The following is a 15,125-nucleotide window of genomic DNA, read 5'->3' on the forward strand; positions in this document are numbered from 1 at the left end:
CTGATTCACTGGACCAAAATTGAAAAGGATTATTTTGGTAAACTTTAAAGGGTTAACTGCTTAAAACAACTCATAATTTTTACCTGCATTTTGACACCAGGCTCATCCTGTAACGGCGATAACTTCCATGTGAAAACGGTTAAAAACAGTGAGTTAACAGAAAACAGCTTTCTTTTTCTGTTAGTGTAAACCATCGATGCATTTTTCTTAACTTCATATCCAATTTAGCATCATGAGAAGGCAGAAGTTCATCAGGGCTGTAATAGGGCAGAGCGTGGGGTACATGGAGAGGTGTCCAGTGTATCACAGGACTCAAAGTTGTTGTTTTTTGGTTTTTTTTTACATTTTCCAAATCACAATATCTGCTTTCAATGCTGCCATGTATTCAAACAATTGAGAAAGCTTTCCTGTCAGGGTTTAAATGTGTATTTGTAATAACGTATCTAAAATTAATTTTACTATTACCTAATAGTTAAACATGAAAATTCATTTTCTTTTTGATCTCAGTCCAGGCTAATGTAGCCCTGCAGCAATGTGTCACATATTCCCAGCTGTGCCCCAAATCAACAGTATGCACTAAGCAGGGTTTCTGGATTTTTTTTTCACTGGAAAAGCAAAAAATAAAAGCAAAGAACAAAAGACAAACAAAACTGGAGCAGGAACATTCCGTGAACTGGCTGCATGGGACTGGCCACAGTTATTTACTTAAAGTCATACAACGAGTTCAAGTAATCACTTTACTTCATTCACATGTGATGGAAAAACAGTGTGAATTTTTAAAGTAGCACTCTTGTGATTAAATAAAGAAGCACTTTGGTATGAAAGACGTTTCTACAGAACTGCACGTTCTTTTGAGTTCAGTATGTAAGACAGTCTGAAGAGTTCCTGCTAAAGGAGAGTGGCCATTCAGTCCTGGGAATCTCAGCATGTTAATGTCACTCCCTCATAGAAGTGTTCTGACCAAACAGGCTTCGGTAGAGTTCGCTGCGGGCCTCGTCGCTCATCGAGCTGTAGTCAATCGGCGCCATGAAATTGACCAGTTTGCTGTGGATGTGGAACCGGACTTTGCGCCCCTTGCTGGCTTTAGTGTCTACTTTCTTCTTGATTTTGCTGCGCAGCTTCTGGATGGCCAGCCACTGCCGGCCCATAGCCACCTGATCGTTGGGGTCCGCTGCGCTCGTCTTACGCTCGATCAGCTCCCTCAGCAGCTGGTGGTAGAAATCGTCGTCATCAAATATGTCCTCATTGAGATCTTTCAGATGCGTGTTGGATTTCAGCTGTTGCTCCGACACCTCGCCTCCCTCCATGGGGATGTTCTCAGATGTGAGAGCAGGGGCTTCCACCTTCCCCAGGACCCGGTACTCTGAGCGCTGGGTCTGGGTCCGCTTCAACAGCCTGTCCTTGTCCATCAGCACCTGCTCCACCTGGGTGAGAATGTTCCTCTCAAACGCCCCAAACCCTTTGGTGCTCTTGCCCATCGTCAGCCTTGTTTTGTCGTGCCACTTCTGCAGCGTGGCATTGCAGTAAGGCTGGAAAGCTGCAAACCGTTTGGCCATGAAGTCCGGGTACTCTGCCATCTCCAGTTTTCGTTTGGGCGCTCTGGCCTGCTGCGCTGATCCCTCCTTTTCATCGTCGCTGGTTATCTCCTCGTCTTCCCCCATGTCGATGGATCTCGTGTCAGCGTTCTGGTGCAGAAGTTGGTCATGCAACTCCAGCAGGGACCTCTGAAGAGCCTTCAGAGCCTTGTGAGTGTTCTTCAACGCCGCTGTGAACTCCCCCCCACCTCTCCTCTTGAACTCTGGGAAAGTCTGTGGCTGAGGAAGCTGGTTGGCAGTCACCAAAGCTTTCTGGATTTTTATCCGGCCCTCGAGCAGCTGGTCCCACAGGGCCAGTTGGGTCTTCACCGCCTTTCCTTTCTCCACCTCCTCATCTACTTTGTCCTGGGAAAACGTGCGCACCACTCCATCATCATCATCCTCTTGCTCGCTTTCCATCTCATCATCATCATCATCATCATCAGAGCCTTCCTCTTCTTCACTGCCTTCAGACTCCTCATGGCTTTCATCATCATCCTCGCTCATTCCCAGGTCATCCATACCTTCTGTCAGTTTATGGAAGTCTACTTTCTGAGGAAAGGTGATGTCAGTTGCTTTCTTCTTTGAAGCTAGATTAACATCGAGTTCTGAATCACTGCCCATCAACAACTCTTCCTCATCATCGTCTTCCTCCTCTGAAGCATTTTCATCGTCATCTGCCTCTTCATCCCCCACTGAATCATCTTCGTCACCTTCTTCCTCTTCCTCCTCCTCAACATCATGTTCATCCTCCTCAGTCTCTCTAAGCAGCTGCTTTCGGGACACTGGCTTTCCCACATACCGTCTATCTGTGTCCGAAAGCAGGGAGGTGTTGCGCTTCCGCAGAGCGCTGAGGCCGGCCGCATCTTCATCCTCATTGTCGTCTTCATTGAACCGGTCCACCACTCTGGCTTTGGTAGCCTCGTCATCATCATCCTCCGGATCCACGAATTTTGGCAAAGGATTCAACAGATCCTCAAGCTCCTGTGAAAACGCGCCTGCCATGGCTCAAAGTTTACAACCACCACACGTGCAGACTCTTCCTGTGCGCCAGAGCGGTTTGATGACGTTAGAAAAATGCGACACGTATAAAGACGCTGCAAAGTTCAGCCCTGCGTGAGTTCTTTCAGGAAGAACCTGATGATAAATGAATGCAGAAACACCAACCAAGAATTGATGGCTTAAGTAAAATCAAGCAAACAAATGAACAAAACTGGAAATAATTAACAATTAATTACTGATATAGTTATTCAACGGTTTCTTTTTCTTTTGTAATGTAACAAAGCCATTTAGAAGATTTACAGAAGACCAGAAGAGTCTAATAAACAATGTTGTGCTTCAGTAATGAATTGTTCCATACTGTACATCTGTAGAAGTTGTTGAGGATTATGGTTTGGCGTCTTAAAAAGCACATTCTTGGGTCTTGTCATAGATTTATACATACCCCAAGAGGAAGCCAGAAATTGTATTTATTAACGGAGTTTTATTCCAAAAATAGGTGATTAAATGAATAAAAAATAATATTTATTTTATACTTCTGAACTAACAAACAATCAAAGATGCATCAAACTAAAAATAAATCGATGTGCAAATAAGGAATATTTTAAAGGCATAAAAGAAAAAAAGTTGCTAGTTAACTTAAAAAACTGACACAAACTTTAAAAAAAAGAAACCCTAAGTCTAAATTCTTAAAGTAAAAAATGACTGAATTATCGCGGGATATGACCTTTGAGACAAAACTTTGGTCAAAAAAGCCCCTCAGCTATAATCCTCTGCGCATGCGTATACGGTTGGCGAGGCTCTGGGCTGCTCTTGCTAGCTCAGTTTTGTTCATCGGACTTGCGCAGAAAACGCTTTCTGTAGAATAAAGATGTCAACAAGCGACTTTTATTTGAGATATTATGTCGGACACAAGGGGAAGTTTGGACACGAGTTTCTAGAATTTGAGTTCAGGCCTGACGGTAAGTGTAATTTGAGCGGCAATACAGACGCGTTAGCTGTCCGTGGTTCGAAGCTAACCGGTTTAGCTAGGCCGCAGCGGAGTCAAAGAGCCAAATTCTCCGTTTGGATTTAGCTGCAGGAGTAATGCTGATTACTAACTTTGTTTTTATATAAATAAGATAATTATTACCATATCGTGTGGTTTAGAATATAAGCAGTAATGTTTTGAGTTTATCCTGTGAGTGCGTACGCGCCATGCGGCCTGTAGCGATTGATAACAAACTCGGGCGTTTTGTTCGAAACGATACACAGTTTCCCACGTTAAAGTTAATCTTTTTTCCCCCGCAGGTAAACTGAGATATGCAAACAACAGTAACTACAAGAATGACGTAATGATCAGGAAAGAGGTAACGTATGATTGATTTTAAATGTATGTGTAAGGGGTGGTGAGATATCTGTAAAGTAAGAGCTGGTTGTTTGGTTATTTTTCGAGAAGTAGTTTCGGTCATCATGCTCAAACAACATGTATGTGGTTATAAATTAATGCTGTTTCTCGAAATGTACAAATTTAAATCTGACTTGTGCGTTTTCCGGTGTGCCAACCAGGCATATGTTCACAAAAGTGTGATGGAGGAGCTGAAGAGGATCATTGACGACAGTGAAATCACCAAGGAAGATGATGCTCTGTGGCCGCCTCCTGATAGAGTTGGCAGACAGGTTTGTGACCTCTTTATTACCCCGTGTCCTCCCAGTTATTACAGTTTGAGCTATTTTCATTCATGCCATGCAGATTTAAAGTTTTCGAGGTACATTGCAATAGGCAACTGTCCAAGGCGGTCTTTAACTATTCCACATCGCAAGTACAGTCTGTGTGCTGTTGTGAAAATATTCTGGTACCTTCGCTGAGAGTGGTGATTCTCAATCCTGCCTTTTGCATGCTGTATCCAGGCAGCTCCTTCACCCAAACCACACTAAGTTTATCCAGTAGTGAAAACTGCTGAGAAGTGGACTGTTTCTGTTCTTTTATTCCATTTTCTTCCTGGTTTGGGTTGGGTACGCTTAGACCTCATGGTTATACTGAGGCTTATCGTTTCCATCTGTGGAAGATTTAAAAAAGAAAAATCTGACTTGATGACCCTACAGCATCAGTTGGATTTTGCTGATACTGTAATTGCACTCTGTTTAATATCTCCATGCAAAGTTATACTTTCACAATCTGAATATTTTATGATTTACATAAAATATTGGTGTGAATAAATTTGGCAGTTTTTTTTTAACTTCAATATCCTGGAATATGTTATAGTTCTAATAGCAAAACTGATAAACATTTAGTCAGTCATTCATACTCTAGATCTTTGTTCTGTTTCCTATTACATACCTGGAGTGATTGCTCAAGGGTCATATCATCCATTGGGATAAATGGCTGCTTAAAACAAGTTATTGTTTGAAAGTTCAGGCTTATCTTCTGAGTGTGATTTCCTTCTATGAAAGAATCATTTTCTAATATAGTTATACTCTTAGTTTTAGTTTTTCTAACCCTTTGCAAATTGAGCATGCAGATAATAAGACGGAAGGTGGAAGAAATGTCCCAGTTTGATAAGGTCTTTGGCTACTTTACTTAAAAGTGAGCAGTCAACTGCAGTTCATCAGTTCATTCATTCAAACCTGTGCGGACAGAAGGTCAACCAAATGGATTTTTCTGTGACCAATAAGATCATAGTGGAGAAAGAATAAAGTTGGGAGCACTCTGAAAATGACCTAAACTTTTCTACTTATGAAAGAAAGTGACCTAAATTTTCACCTTCATCAACTCTGCACTGATGATTTTCTCCCAAGATAATTTTCTGAGGCCTGTTTTTGTCTCATCTTTTACAGGAACTCGAAATTGTCATCGGGGACGAGCACATTTCATTCACAACTTCCAAAATTGGCTCCTTGATTGACGTCAATCAGTCAAAGTAAGTAATATATTCAGGAGTTGGGAAGTGGAAAGTAAATTGTATTTGTTACTGATGTAAGCACACATGTGTTTTTAGGGACCCTGAGGGCCTTCGTGTGTTCTACTACCTGGTGCAAGATCTGAAATGTCTTGTTTTCAGTCTGATCGGCCTACACTTCAAGATCAAGCCCATCTAAAATCTGGATTTTGCTCATTTTAATTACTTTAGCTGATGTTTCTGTTGTACTACCGCATTTGTACATTTGCTTTTGGTAGAACTATTTTTTATTTTAAATAAAGAGTGATTTGGTTAAAGAATATGTGTTGTCTTAAATGATCAGCTGTCTGTAAAGAATCACAAGGGCAAATAAAAGAGCAGAGGTAATTAACTTTTAATTTCAAAATACATTCAAGCACAACAAATGGCTGTAATCTAACACTAATGACAGTTCAGTGTATTACAGTGGTGATTTGTAAATGCTCTGGTTGAGCTTCACATCATTAAAAAAAAAAGGCACATCCTCTGCATCCTGACTGGCAACTATTGCAGAGAAGTTTAACTGCATGAATGACCAACTAGAGTCAGAGCTCCAAGTTCAACCCACTCCCTACACCCTTCTGAAGGGCCTTTTACAGAGCAACGATTCCCTCATTTCTCTGACATAAGCAGTAACTCAATTGGCCTCTGTGTCACTTCATAACACTGTAAGATAGCTATATTATATATGCATTACGTGTATCATGGCCATTAATTAGTGGAAATTTGCTTCGTATTTCACTTCCATTTAAGAAAAAAGTTTAATGTGGAGATCCTCCTTGAGAAACCACAAGTTGTGTAGGGGCAGGATTATATTTAAACTGTTGCCTCACAGCAAGAAGGTGCTGAGTTTGGAGAACATGCGAAGGCCCCTCTGCATGTTCTTCACGTGTTTGCGTAGGTTCTCTCCAGGTACTCTGGCTTCCTCCCACAGTCCAAAGATATGCAGTTAGTGGGGTTATGTTAATTGATAATTCCAAATTGCCCATGTGAGTGCAAACGGTTGTCTGTTCTTATGTGCTAGCCCTGTGAAAAACTGGTGACCTGTCCAGTATGTACCCTGCCTCTTGCCCCATGGTAGCTGGTATAGGCTCCCTCCCCCTGATGAGGATGGATGGATGGATGAACAACCTTAAATCGCAGCTAACAGTAACATTAGGCCACAGCACACTAACATCAGCATGTATGTAAGAGTTGGTCACAAATGTCTGAATGGGAATTTGGAATGACTGTGGGCTGAGGAAGTCAAACACGAGCAAATTTTCAATGAAGGTAAATAAAATATGTTGTATATTATTATTATTGTTTTCAGGGCTTGAAAGTGAATATGAAAAGATAAGAATTATATTTTGCTACACTTGATTTTTCTTTGATTCTCTCATTTTGTAGTGTTATAGATGAAGTTGCTGATATTTTTTCACTACAGTTGGATATTTTTCACCAAAATGTTAGAATATCAAGTTTTACCAAAATAACTGGTTATGATTTCTGCCGCACACCAGCAGTCCTATTCATCACCGAACAATTGTTATGATACGTATATATAACTAAGGGATGACAGAGGAAACTTTGTTTTCAAAGAGCTGCCCTTCAGTTTTCCCCATCCTTTCTATTCTCCCTGAATTTCCTTCCTACTCTTACCTTTATCAATATGTAAAAGTACACTTGTTCACTCTTAGCTCAGTGGCTTTCCATCCAGCACTGTGAAAATGTCCTCTAAAGACTTGTGGACACACTGCAGGAACTCATGGACGTTGCGAGCCGGGTAACTAGATACGTTGCAACCGATCCAATTGTCGTGGACGCCGTAGCCGACACCAAAACCATCAGGTACCACAGGGGCAAAGCCGCCGAGACTGACAGCTGGACTGGTGAGGGTGCTAGTAGAGAGGATGTTATGGTTGATGGCGGCGTAAGCTGGGTCAGTGTACAGACTGGGCAGAGCTTGGCCCTTTGAGGCGGCCAGGTATCGCATCGCGAACAGGTGACGGTCGAAACCCTGACCTGGAGAGAGATGCAAAAAGAGCAGTTAGTGAAGGAACTGTTCTCAGGTCAGCATTGTGTGTAATAAAAAGTGCTAATCAGTCATTATCTTAACACTTCAGTTTTTTATATCGAACAATGCATTCAAGAAAATAATTATTTAATAAAGTCACACATTATGGTGAATAAGAAGACTTATGACTTAACCTTGCTTGCATTACTGTAAAAAACCTCCTAAAATTTCATATTGCAGACCGTGCCCCTCTATGTCTAATAAGCTAATATCAAAACATATTTGCTCATCCATTTAGTAGAAAAATGCTAAAACTGAGAATCCCAGTTTTTGTAAATCAGATATCTGCATATGTCAGACTGAAGTGCGATTTGAGCTCTGAGAGAGAGCCCAAGTCATAAAGGCCAAAAAAATTACCTAAGTATCATTAAATCTAAATGAATAAATCTAAAAAAGTGACAATCATACATTGTGTTTTTAAGACCATACACTTTGATGTGTTTGTTTCTCCCTGAATATGTTAAAAAGATTTACATTTTTAACATATGCTGCTATATTTTTAACTATTACATGGCCATGCTACAGTATTGCTTGGCCTGTTCAATGTGTGGGCAAAATTATACACTTAATCACATGGTCACTTAGATGATGTTCAGCTGATAAAAATGGGTCCTTTTAGCCCATTACTAGGTGGTTACTTGGCAAACTGTTTATTAAATATTACAGCAAATTCAACTTTTTAAACTGTAAATGAGATGCTATTGTTGAGAAATATACTTTTTTTTAAAGCATTACAAGTGCACAAATCCTAAACACACAGCAACATGATGATTACATAATATTTGGTACAGATAAGAACTTTTAGAGCAGTAAAATAAAAAATGTCTGTGTGCAAAGATCGATTGCTCAACTCCTGATGGTGCAGGAGGACAAAGAACCAAACTAAAGGTGTTTTTTTCCTTTGGTTCTGATTAAATCATCTTGGGAGGGCTGTGAAATATTTAAACATGGTTATAGCGTTTTATGGTTTAAATATTTAGCTCAGATAAACTACTGATTTGGCCTGTTATGATGTGTTGTTGCTATGACAGATAATTACCATCAGAGATATCTGCAGCTTAAAACACTGCGTTTACTGGTGTACAAAATCACCATAATTTATCTGCATGCTGACATGTCACACGCACCCATAGCTGCCTCCTTGGTGAGCTGCCCATGATATTTGGAGCATTCATCGAGCATGGCCTGCAGCTCCGCCACACTGTGTTTGCCAGGCTGTTGAACGAAAGCATGTGAGCACTTTTTGGTTTGTACAGTCGCTGGTCGGATGGTCTCTGTGCGGCCATGCTTGAAAGCTGCAGTGCTACATGACTCGTACGTGGCTACAGTCTGTCCGTACTGCCTCAGAAAGCCCATTTGGAAAGCCAGCTGGGCTATAGCATCTGGACTCAGCCTGTTCTTCTTTAACTGTTCCTTCCCGCCTCTTTTGAACTCCATGGCGTCAATAGTGAGTTTTGATACGGCAGAGTCAATATTCTCCTTTGCCTTTTGGATGCCATTCTCCAGCTCTTTGTTCAGCTTGAATTGCAATCTGCGCACAGCAGAGGCCGAATCCACAGCAGCAGCAGCCGAACCTGGGTGCACTAGTGGCTTCTCGGTGGTGTCCTTAAAGACCTCGTTCTGGAAGCGAAGCACAGCGACGCCGTCACCCCAGGAATGTTCAAAGTTAATAGCTGCCTGTCCGTCTTTGGTTACAATGAGGCTGAAGGACTTGTCGTACCAGCGGTTACAGCCGTTGCCGTGCAGCATGTTGTGGGAGATGTGAATATGGTCCCGCATGCTCTCGTCATCCAGGGAGAGACAGAAAAGGGCGCTGTCCACGACCCGTAAATCCTCTGCGTTTCCAGCACCAATCAGCTTGTCCCTGAGCCCTGCCCACACGTCCCTGTTCTCACTGGTCAGAACACTCAAAGGGAAGGCTGGTGCCGGTGTCGAGTCAGACAAAATGTACTTCAAGTGGGACTGGATCTCTGCAGGTTTCACTAAATTCCCATCCCTGTCTATTATGTCAAACACGTACATGTTTCCTTTCCTCATAACCAAAAGGTGTCGCCCTTTCTCATCAGTAAAGAGCTCATCTCGCCCATGCTTAGGAATCCGAGTTGAGTTAAAGAGGCGGAAGTACTGAGACATGTCCAAAGGGTATGCATTCACCATGTAGGCCCCATACCAGGACAGTGAAGATGGGACCCAGCGGATAAAGTTCTTGAAACTGTCCGTGTCGCTTTTGACTGGGTTCAGATGGAAAACCTCTGGCTCCAGCAGACCGGCTCGTAGCGTTTTCATGAAGCGCACAGCTGAACACACCATGTTGGTCGCCCGCAACAGCTGGTCATTGTACTCAGTCTTTGGGTCGGGATTGAAGGACATGAAAGGGTTGAAGTTGAGCACCACAGAGTCACGTGCAGACAGATACATATCAAACCAGGGAGCTGTGACACAAAAGAACATTTTTAACCTCATTTAACAGTGATTATTCCATCTTTGATGCTCAGTTTTAGGCTAGTCATAGTTACCTGAGATGTAGCTTGTGTGCTTATTGTTTTTATCCTGAGCAACCAGTTCCTCATGCAACTGCTTTCCCGCACCATTCTGGAAATCCTGAGCAAGTTTCTCTGTTGTTCTGCAGATACATGACAACAATGGCTCCAACTAGGTTTAAAGCATTTAAATAATCAAATAAAAAGTTTGATTTAACTTGTGGAAACTCACCTGAACTGGTCATCATCCAAAAGAGGCTTCTGGGCAGCCAAATATCTCCTGATAGTATCCTCCAGTTTTGGTATGGGCAATCTAAACAGCAAAAGGGAAATGAAGTCAGTCATGTTTTATTCGATTCATTTGTATGTTTTATAATAAAAACAACTTAACGGAAGAGAGCACCCACTGTGATGTGGTGACCCATGTTCAAGAACCAAATGTTCAACAGCTTTCTTAAACTAGGGACATTTTCTTCTTTTTATTTCATTTAAAATGTCTGATGGGTCTCGATTTCTATTGTAACATTTGGACGGCAGGATCAGAATTAGACATAAACAAAACAAAAGCATGATCTATCCTGCCTTGTATGAATGGTTCAGGCTATGGTGATCATGTAATGCTGTGGACAATGTTTATTTGGCACACTTTGGGCATCTCGTACCAACTGAGCATTGATTAAACACCAGAGCGTACCCGAGTATTACTGCTGACCATGGCCATCTCTTTCTGGGCACAGTGTACCCATCCTGTGATGGCTGCCTCCAGGAGTATAAAGCACCATGTTCACTCTGCTCAAATGACCTTCACAGTCACCGGATCTCAATCTAACCGAGCAGTCTGGGATGTTGTGGAATGGGAGATTTGCATCATGGATGTGCAGCAACTGTGTGATGCCATCTTATGGACTGAAATATCTGGATAATGTTTCCTGCACAAAATCTGAACTGTTTTCACACACCTATTTTTTTTAAGCGTCATTAATCATAATTCATGTCACCCTCTAGTGGTCACTGAGTTTAGCGCAAGCATGCCCTTTTACCTACATCGATCTAAAAGCTAAATGGGTCACCTTTATTTCAGGACACCTTTTTGTTTTGTTTGCTGGACATCTCCGGCGCACATGAAACCACAGATTTTTTTGAGTTTGCGCGACATGTTTGGAGAAAATGAAAAAGCAATGTGTCCAAATTCGTCACAAAACGCCTTACCTGGGTAAACTCTTCTGGTAATGCATGGAAGGCACGACGCTTTGGTGCAGATACTCCGAAGATGATGAAGAGGGGGCCTTTTTGCTGCTATAGTGTCTCATATGAACCCCCAGAGCAGCGCTTCTAAAATGAATTAGACTCCCGGACTTCTTGAGAGAGGCGACACAATGCAATGAAAGCAGACCGGCCATGGTGTTGATTTGTAAACTGATCACCTACAGGAGGCTACAAACGTAAAAACGATTTTAACAGGTAAAAGGTAAGCCTGGACGGAGCGAGCTTTCACCTGTCACTGAAGGAAAGATACGCCAGCTAACTAGCTAACATTAGCAACCGGTTAAACTTCCTTAGAGTACCGCTTCGTTTCAGAGACACTCGGGAAAGGTTTAGCAAAGGAAAATAAACGCCACGTATTATAACTCGACTTTATAATTTTAAAAAGTAAAGGAAAACGTTAGAAGGGGGAAAAAAAATAGAAAGAAATAATTAACTAAAGTGACAACAGGAAGTTTAACCAGTAGAGCGTGTCACGTGACTCCTTCTGGTCCTGACTCTAGATTTCCGGTATAGTCTTGTAAGGGTGTAAATACATGTTTCTTTATTGTAAATAATAAATATCTAAAGCCTATATATTGTTAAAATAAGGGCCCATGGCAGTGTCAATTATTCAGTTATATCAAATTTAAAGATTTATAACTTGGCTTATGCTGCAGTAAAATAACCTGAAATGAAATTAGTCCTGTTAAATAAGCTTTGATCTAAAAGACACTTGTATTGCATTTTATATTTGTTTTGATTTCAAAAAGCTTATTATTATGATAATGTCAACAAGATGAGAGTGAAACTCCCTTTTGCTTTAATGACAACAGCATTCAAGCTGCAAGCTTGTTTGCATACTTGGACTTGATTTGTTTTCACTACGTTCGTGAAAAATCTAAGGTTTTTGGTTGACTGCTTTTCACAAAGATATGAACTATTATCTCGGAGCATGTGAACAGTCAGAGTATCATCAGTCTTCAATCTAGGCTACCAAACCAGCTCGGCAGGCTTCACTATTTCCCAAACCATCTTTTACTCTGGGTTTAATACAGTGCTGTGTTATTCTTTCTTCATCTCCTCACACACCTGCAACTAAACATAGTTAAACATAATCTCTTATTTTAGATACTCATTCCATGATCATTCTTTTGTCTCCTTGAAGATTGAAGTTGATTTTACAGCTCTTTTTGTCCCTATCTGTGCTGACAAAGAACAACAAGTATAATGAAAGATAATATTTTAGCTTAACTTTCCAGACACTCGAGAAAATATTAATGGCAAAGAAGATTCCATTATCTTTCAAACAGGTGTTGGGTGGTTAACTCTTTCTGTCTTTCTTGATCATATTTGTTGAATTTAATAAATAATATGGTCCTCAGCCTGACAGGAATTAATCCTCACGCTCTGAAACAACAGTGAATACTATAAAGTTACAATTTGAAGGGGCTCACAACTGCAAAATATTACAGTTTTTCTCAGTTGCTTAAACACTATAACCAATCTTTTGAACCCAAATTTCAAAACCATAATGCCACTTTCCAAAAAGCACACCTATTTCCCTGAACTATAAACACTATGCCCCTGCTTTACCACACGAGTCAGATGTGGTGAACTGTTACTACAAAACTCTACAAACAAATCCCTACATTTGTCAGTGCTTACTCCATGTGGTCACTTAGAAAGCACTAGCAGTCAATAATATTAACTCACATCAGCACAGCTTTAGCTCAATTAGCACACAATTAGCCAAGTGGAAACACTAGGAGTCGAAATGTATCACACACCAATCAGAAACTTTGATGGATAGATAAAAGGGCCAAAGCCAGTTCATTCAAGTTTAAAACAATGGATCCAAAGACATGCAAGTTGAGGAGGAGGAACAGGAACAGGAACATAATTCGCCATCGGGCTATTGTAAATGTCCCTGGTCAGCGTGGAGGGAATATCACTCTGTGCGTAGCCATCAGCCAATGAGGGGTACTCCACTGCCATGCCATTCTAGGACCCTATAACACTTCTCCTTGCTCTTCTTGATGGTCTAAGACGACATATGTTACAGCTGAACTACAGGGAACCAGCACAGCCAGAGCAGCCTCGCTACGTTGTTGTTTGGGATAATATCAGCTTCCATCGCGCTGCTATGGTTCATGACTGGTAGATAGAGAAGTTGTTTTCGGCATGGTGGTGGAAGGTGTATGACTGAGAACCTTATGTCCGTGTTCACCTTCTCCAGGCCATGGAAGAGGCCTGCCTAGACATACCAGTAGATGCATGCCAGGGGTGGATCAGGCATGCAAGAGGAGTTTACCCCCGCTGCCTGGCCAGGGCCAATATAGCCTATGATGTGGATGAGATTCTCTGGCCTGACCCAGAACACACACAGGATGCTGACGTGGAATAATATTTTTGGTGTGTGTTGTACTGTATGGTACATGGATAAAAAATGTGCCACTGTATATACATTGGTTGTGTCTTTTGTGTTCATCATGTGAAAAGGTTTTTGAGGGGAAGAACCACAAGCAACATAACTTGCCAGTTTTGGGAATATTGTTTAACATTTATTGCACCAAAGTGTAAGACTATGTTGTTGTGTGTGTGTTTTTGAGGCCTTGTGTGTGCTGTCTGTGGGCAAAGTTTGGTTTTTCAGCAAAAGTTAATAGTTTTGGGTGCAGAGCTTCATTTTTTTTTTCAATATATTTTTATTGATTTTATAATTGAGCAGTATACAACAATCACCTTCAAAAGAACACAATAGAAGGTGGACGGCAAGTCAACAAGGTGGTAATACAGCATACATAAATGTTAAGATAGAGTATATTTCACTTAAGTTTATCCATCAGGCTAATGACTGGTTGCCAAATCTTATAAAACACACTCTCTCGGTTAGACAAGGTAAACCTGATTTTCTCCAGATGGAGTACATTTCCAAATTCTCTCAACCACATTTCGAAGGTAGGAGGTTTAGCAGACTTCCAGCAGAGAAGTATCAGCTTTCTAGCCACAATTGTGGTCATTGACACAACCTGCGTCTCTGTCTTGTCCCTTGCCCATCCCAGTTCACACACCCCGAACAATGCTGCAAAGGGGGTACATGGGACCTCCCTGCCAATGGCTTTGGTCAGAAAATCAAACAAATGATTCCAAAAGAGCTGTAGTTTTTGGCATTGAAAGAAAAGGTGAGATAAAGTTCCTCGACCACTCGAACACTTAACACAGAGGGCTGAAACGTTCTTATATATTTTTTCCACTTTAGTGGGAGAAAAATGCAACCTATACACAACCTTAAATTGGATCAAACAGTGTCTAGCATTTATAGAACTACAATATATATTCTTAATGCACTCTTGCCAAAGATCATCAGAAACATCCCAGAGCTTCATTTTGACCTGACAATACGATGTTTGGGAAATTGGGTGAGACATTATGGATTTGTGTTTACTGTTTTGGGAATACGAGGCATAGTTTCAAGAAATGTGTTTAAGCAATCAAGAAAAACTGTAAAAGGAAAAAAAGTAGATTAAATAATCAATTTGGTGGGTCCATAGAGTTAGTGGTTTACACCTTTGCCTGACATGCAAAGTCTCCCTGGTTGAAGGCTGGGAGGACACACAAATCCCTTGGAGATTGTGTCAGGAAGGGTACATGGTGTAAAAATCTACCAAATCAAATATGCGGCTCCATCTGCTGTAGTGACACCTTGTGAATAAGTGAGCAGCTAAAGGAAAGTTTTAGTTAAAGAAATAAAAATATTCAAGTTCATAGAATCTTTTTAACTATTAAGTTAAATTACCACAACTTTTTAGGTGATAATAATTAAGTCAGTCAAAAGTTGGAATAATTATGGATAACT

At 41.1% G+C, this 15,125-nt stretch overlaps 3 protein-coding genes across 3 annotated transcripts; 1 reads left to right on the forward strand and 2 right to left on the reverse strand.

The window, feature by feature from the left end:
* Positions 1–664: 664 nt before the first annotated feature.
* On the reverse strand, positions 665–2,648 carry aatf (apoptosis antagonizing transcription factor). Its single transcript, XM_085398753.1, has one exon. It carries the CDS (start codon positions 2,577–2,579, stop codon positions 936–938), a length of 1,644 nt encoding a protein of 547 aa, XP_085254879.1. The 5' UTR covers positions 2,580–2,648; the 3' UTR covers positions 665–935.
* Positions 2,649–3,342: 694 nt separating this feature from the next.
* Positions 3,343–5,772, forward strand: magoh (mago homolog, exon junction complex subunit). The gene is made up of 5 exons (XM_085398470.1): positions 3,343–3,535; positions 3,864–3,922; positions 4,122–4,232; positions 5,391–5,473; positions 5,552–5,772. The coding sequence occupies exons 1-5, from the start codon at positions 3,445–3,447 to the stop codon at positions 5,649–5,651; spliced, it is 444 nt and encodes a 147-aa protein (XP_085254596.1). The 5' UTR covers positions 3,343–3,444; the 3' UTR covers positions 5,652–5,772.
* Positions 5,773–5,844: 72 nt separating this feature from the next.
* On the reverse strand, positions 5,845–11,772 carry cpt2 (carnitine palmitoyltransferase 2). Its single transcript, XM_085398469.1, has 5 exons — positions 11,237–11,772; positions 10,260–10,340; positions 10,064–10,170; positions 8,675–9,979; positions 5,845–7,495 (listed from the first exon to the last, which is right to left on the reverse strand). The coding sequence occupies exons 1-5, from the start codon at positions 11,425–11,427 to the stop codon at positions 7,167–7,169; spliced, it is 2,013 nt and encodes a 670-aa protein (XP_085254595.1). The 5' UTR covers positions 11,428–11,772; the 3' UTR covers positions 5,845–7,166.
* Between the last annotated feature and the right edge of the window lie 3,353 nt (positions 11,773–15,125).

The sequence above is a fragment of the Rhamphochromis longiceps genome, linkage group LG23 (assembly GCF_057381845.1).
Source record: "Rhamphochromis longiceps isolate RC_006_pf linkage group LG23, R_longiceps_female_GT1.1, whole genome shotgun sequence".
Classification (NCBI taxonomy): Eukaryota; Metazoa; Chordata; class Actinopteri; order Cichliformes; family Cichlidae; genus Rhamphochromis; species Rhamphochromis longiceps.

Excerpts from the sequence above, each read along its gene's own strand:
- aatf (XM_085398753.1), bottom strand. The coding sequence starts at position 2,579 with ATGGCAGGCGCGTTTTCACAGGAGCTTGAGGATCTGTTGAATCCTTTG.
- magoh (XM_085398470.1), top strand. The coding sequence starts at position 3,445 with ATGTCAACAAGCGACTTTTATTTGAGATATTATGTCGGACACAAGGGG. Across the intron at positions 4,233-5,390 it reads CTGATAGAGTTGGCAGACAG|GAACTCGAAATTGTCATCGG; the intron begins GTTTGTGACCTC and ends CATCTTTTACAG. Across the intron at positions 5,474-5,551 it reads ATTGACGTCAATCAGTCAAA|GGACCCTGAGGGCCTTCGTG; the intron begins GTAAGTAATATA and ends ATGTGTTTTTAG.
- cpt2 (XM_085398469.1), bottom strand. The coding sequence starts at position 11,427 with ATGGCCGGTCTGCTTTCATTGCATTGTGTCGCCTCTCTCAAGAAGTCC. Across the intron at positions 9,980-10,063 it reads GCACACAAGCTACATCTCAG|CTCCCTGGTTTGATATGTAT; the intron begins GTAACTATGACT and ends TTTGTGTCACAG. Across the intron at positions 7,496-8,674 it reads CACCAAGGAGGCAGCTATGG|GTCAGGGTTTCGACCGTCAC; the intron begins GTGCGTGTGACA and ends ATCTCTCTCCAG.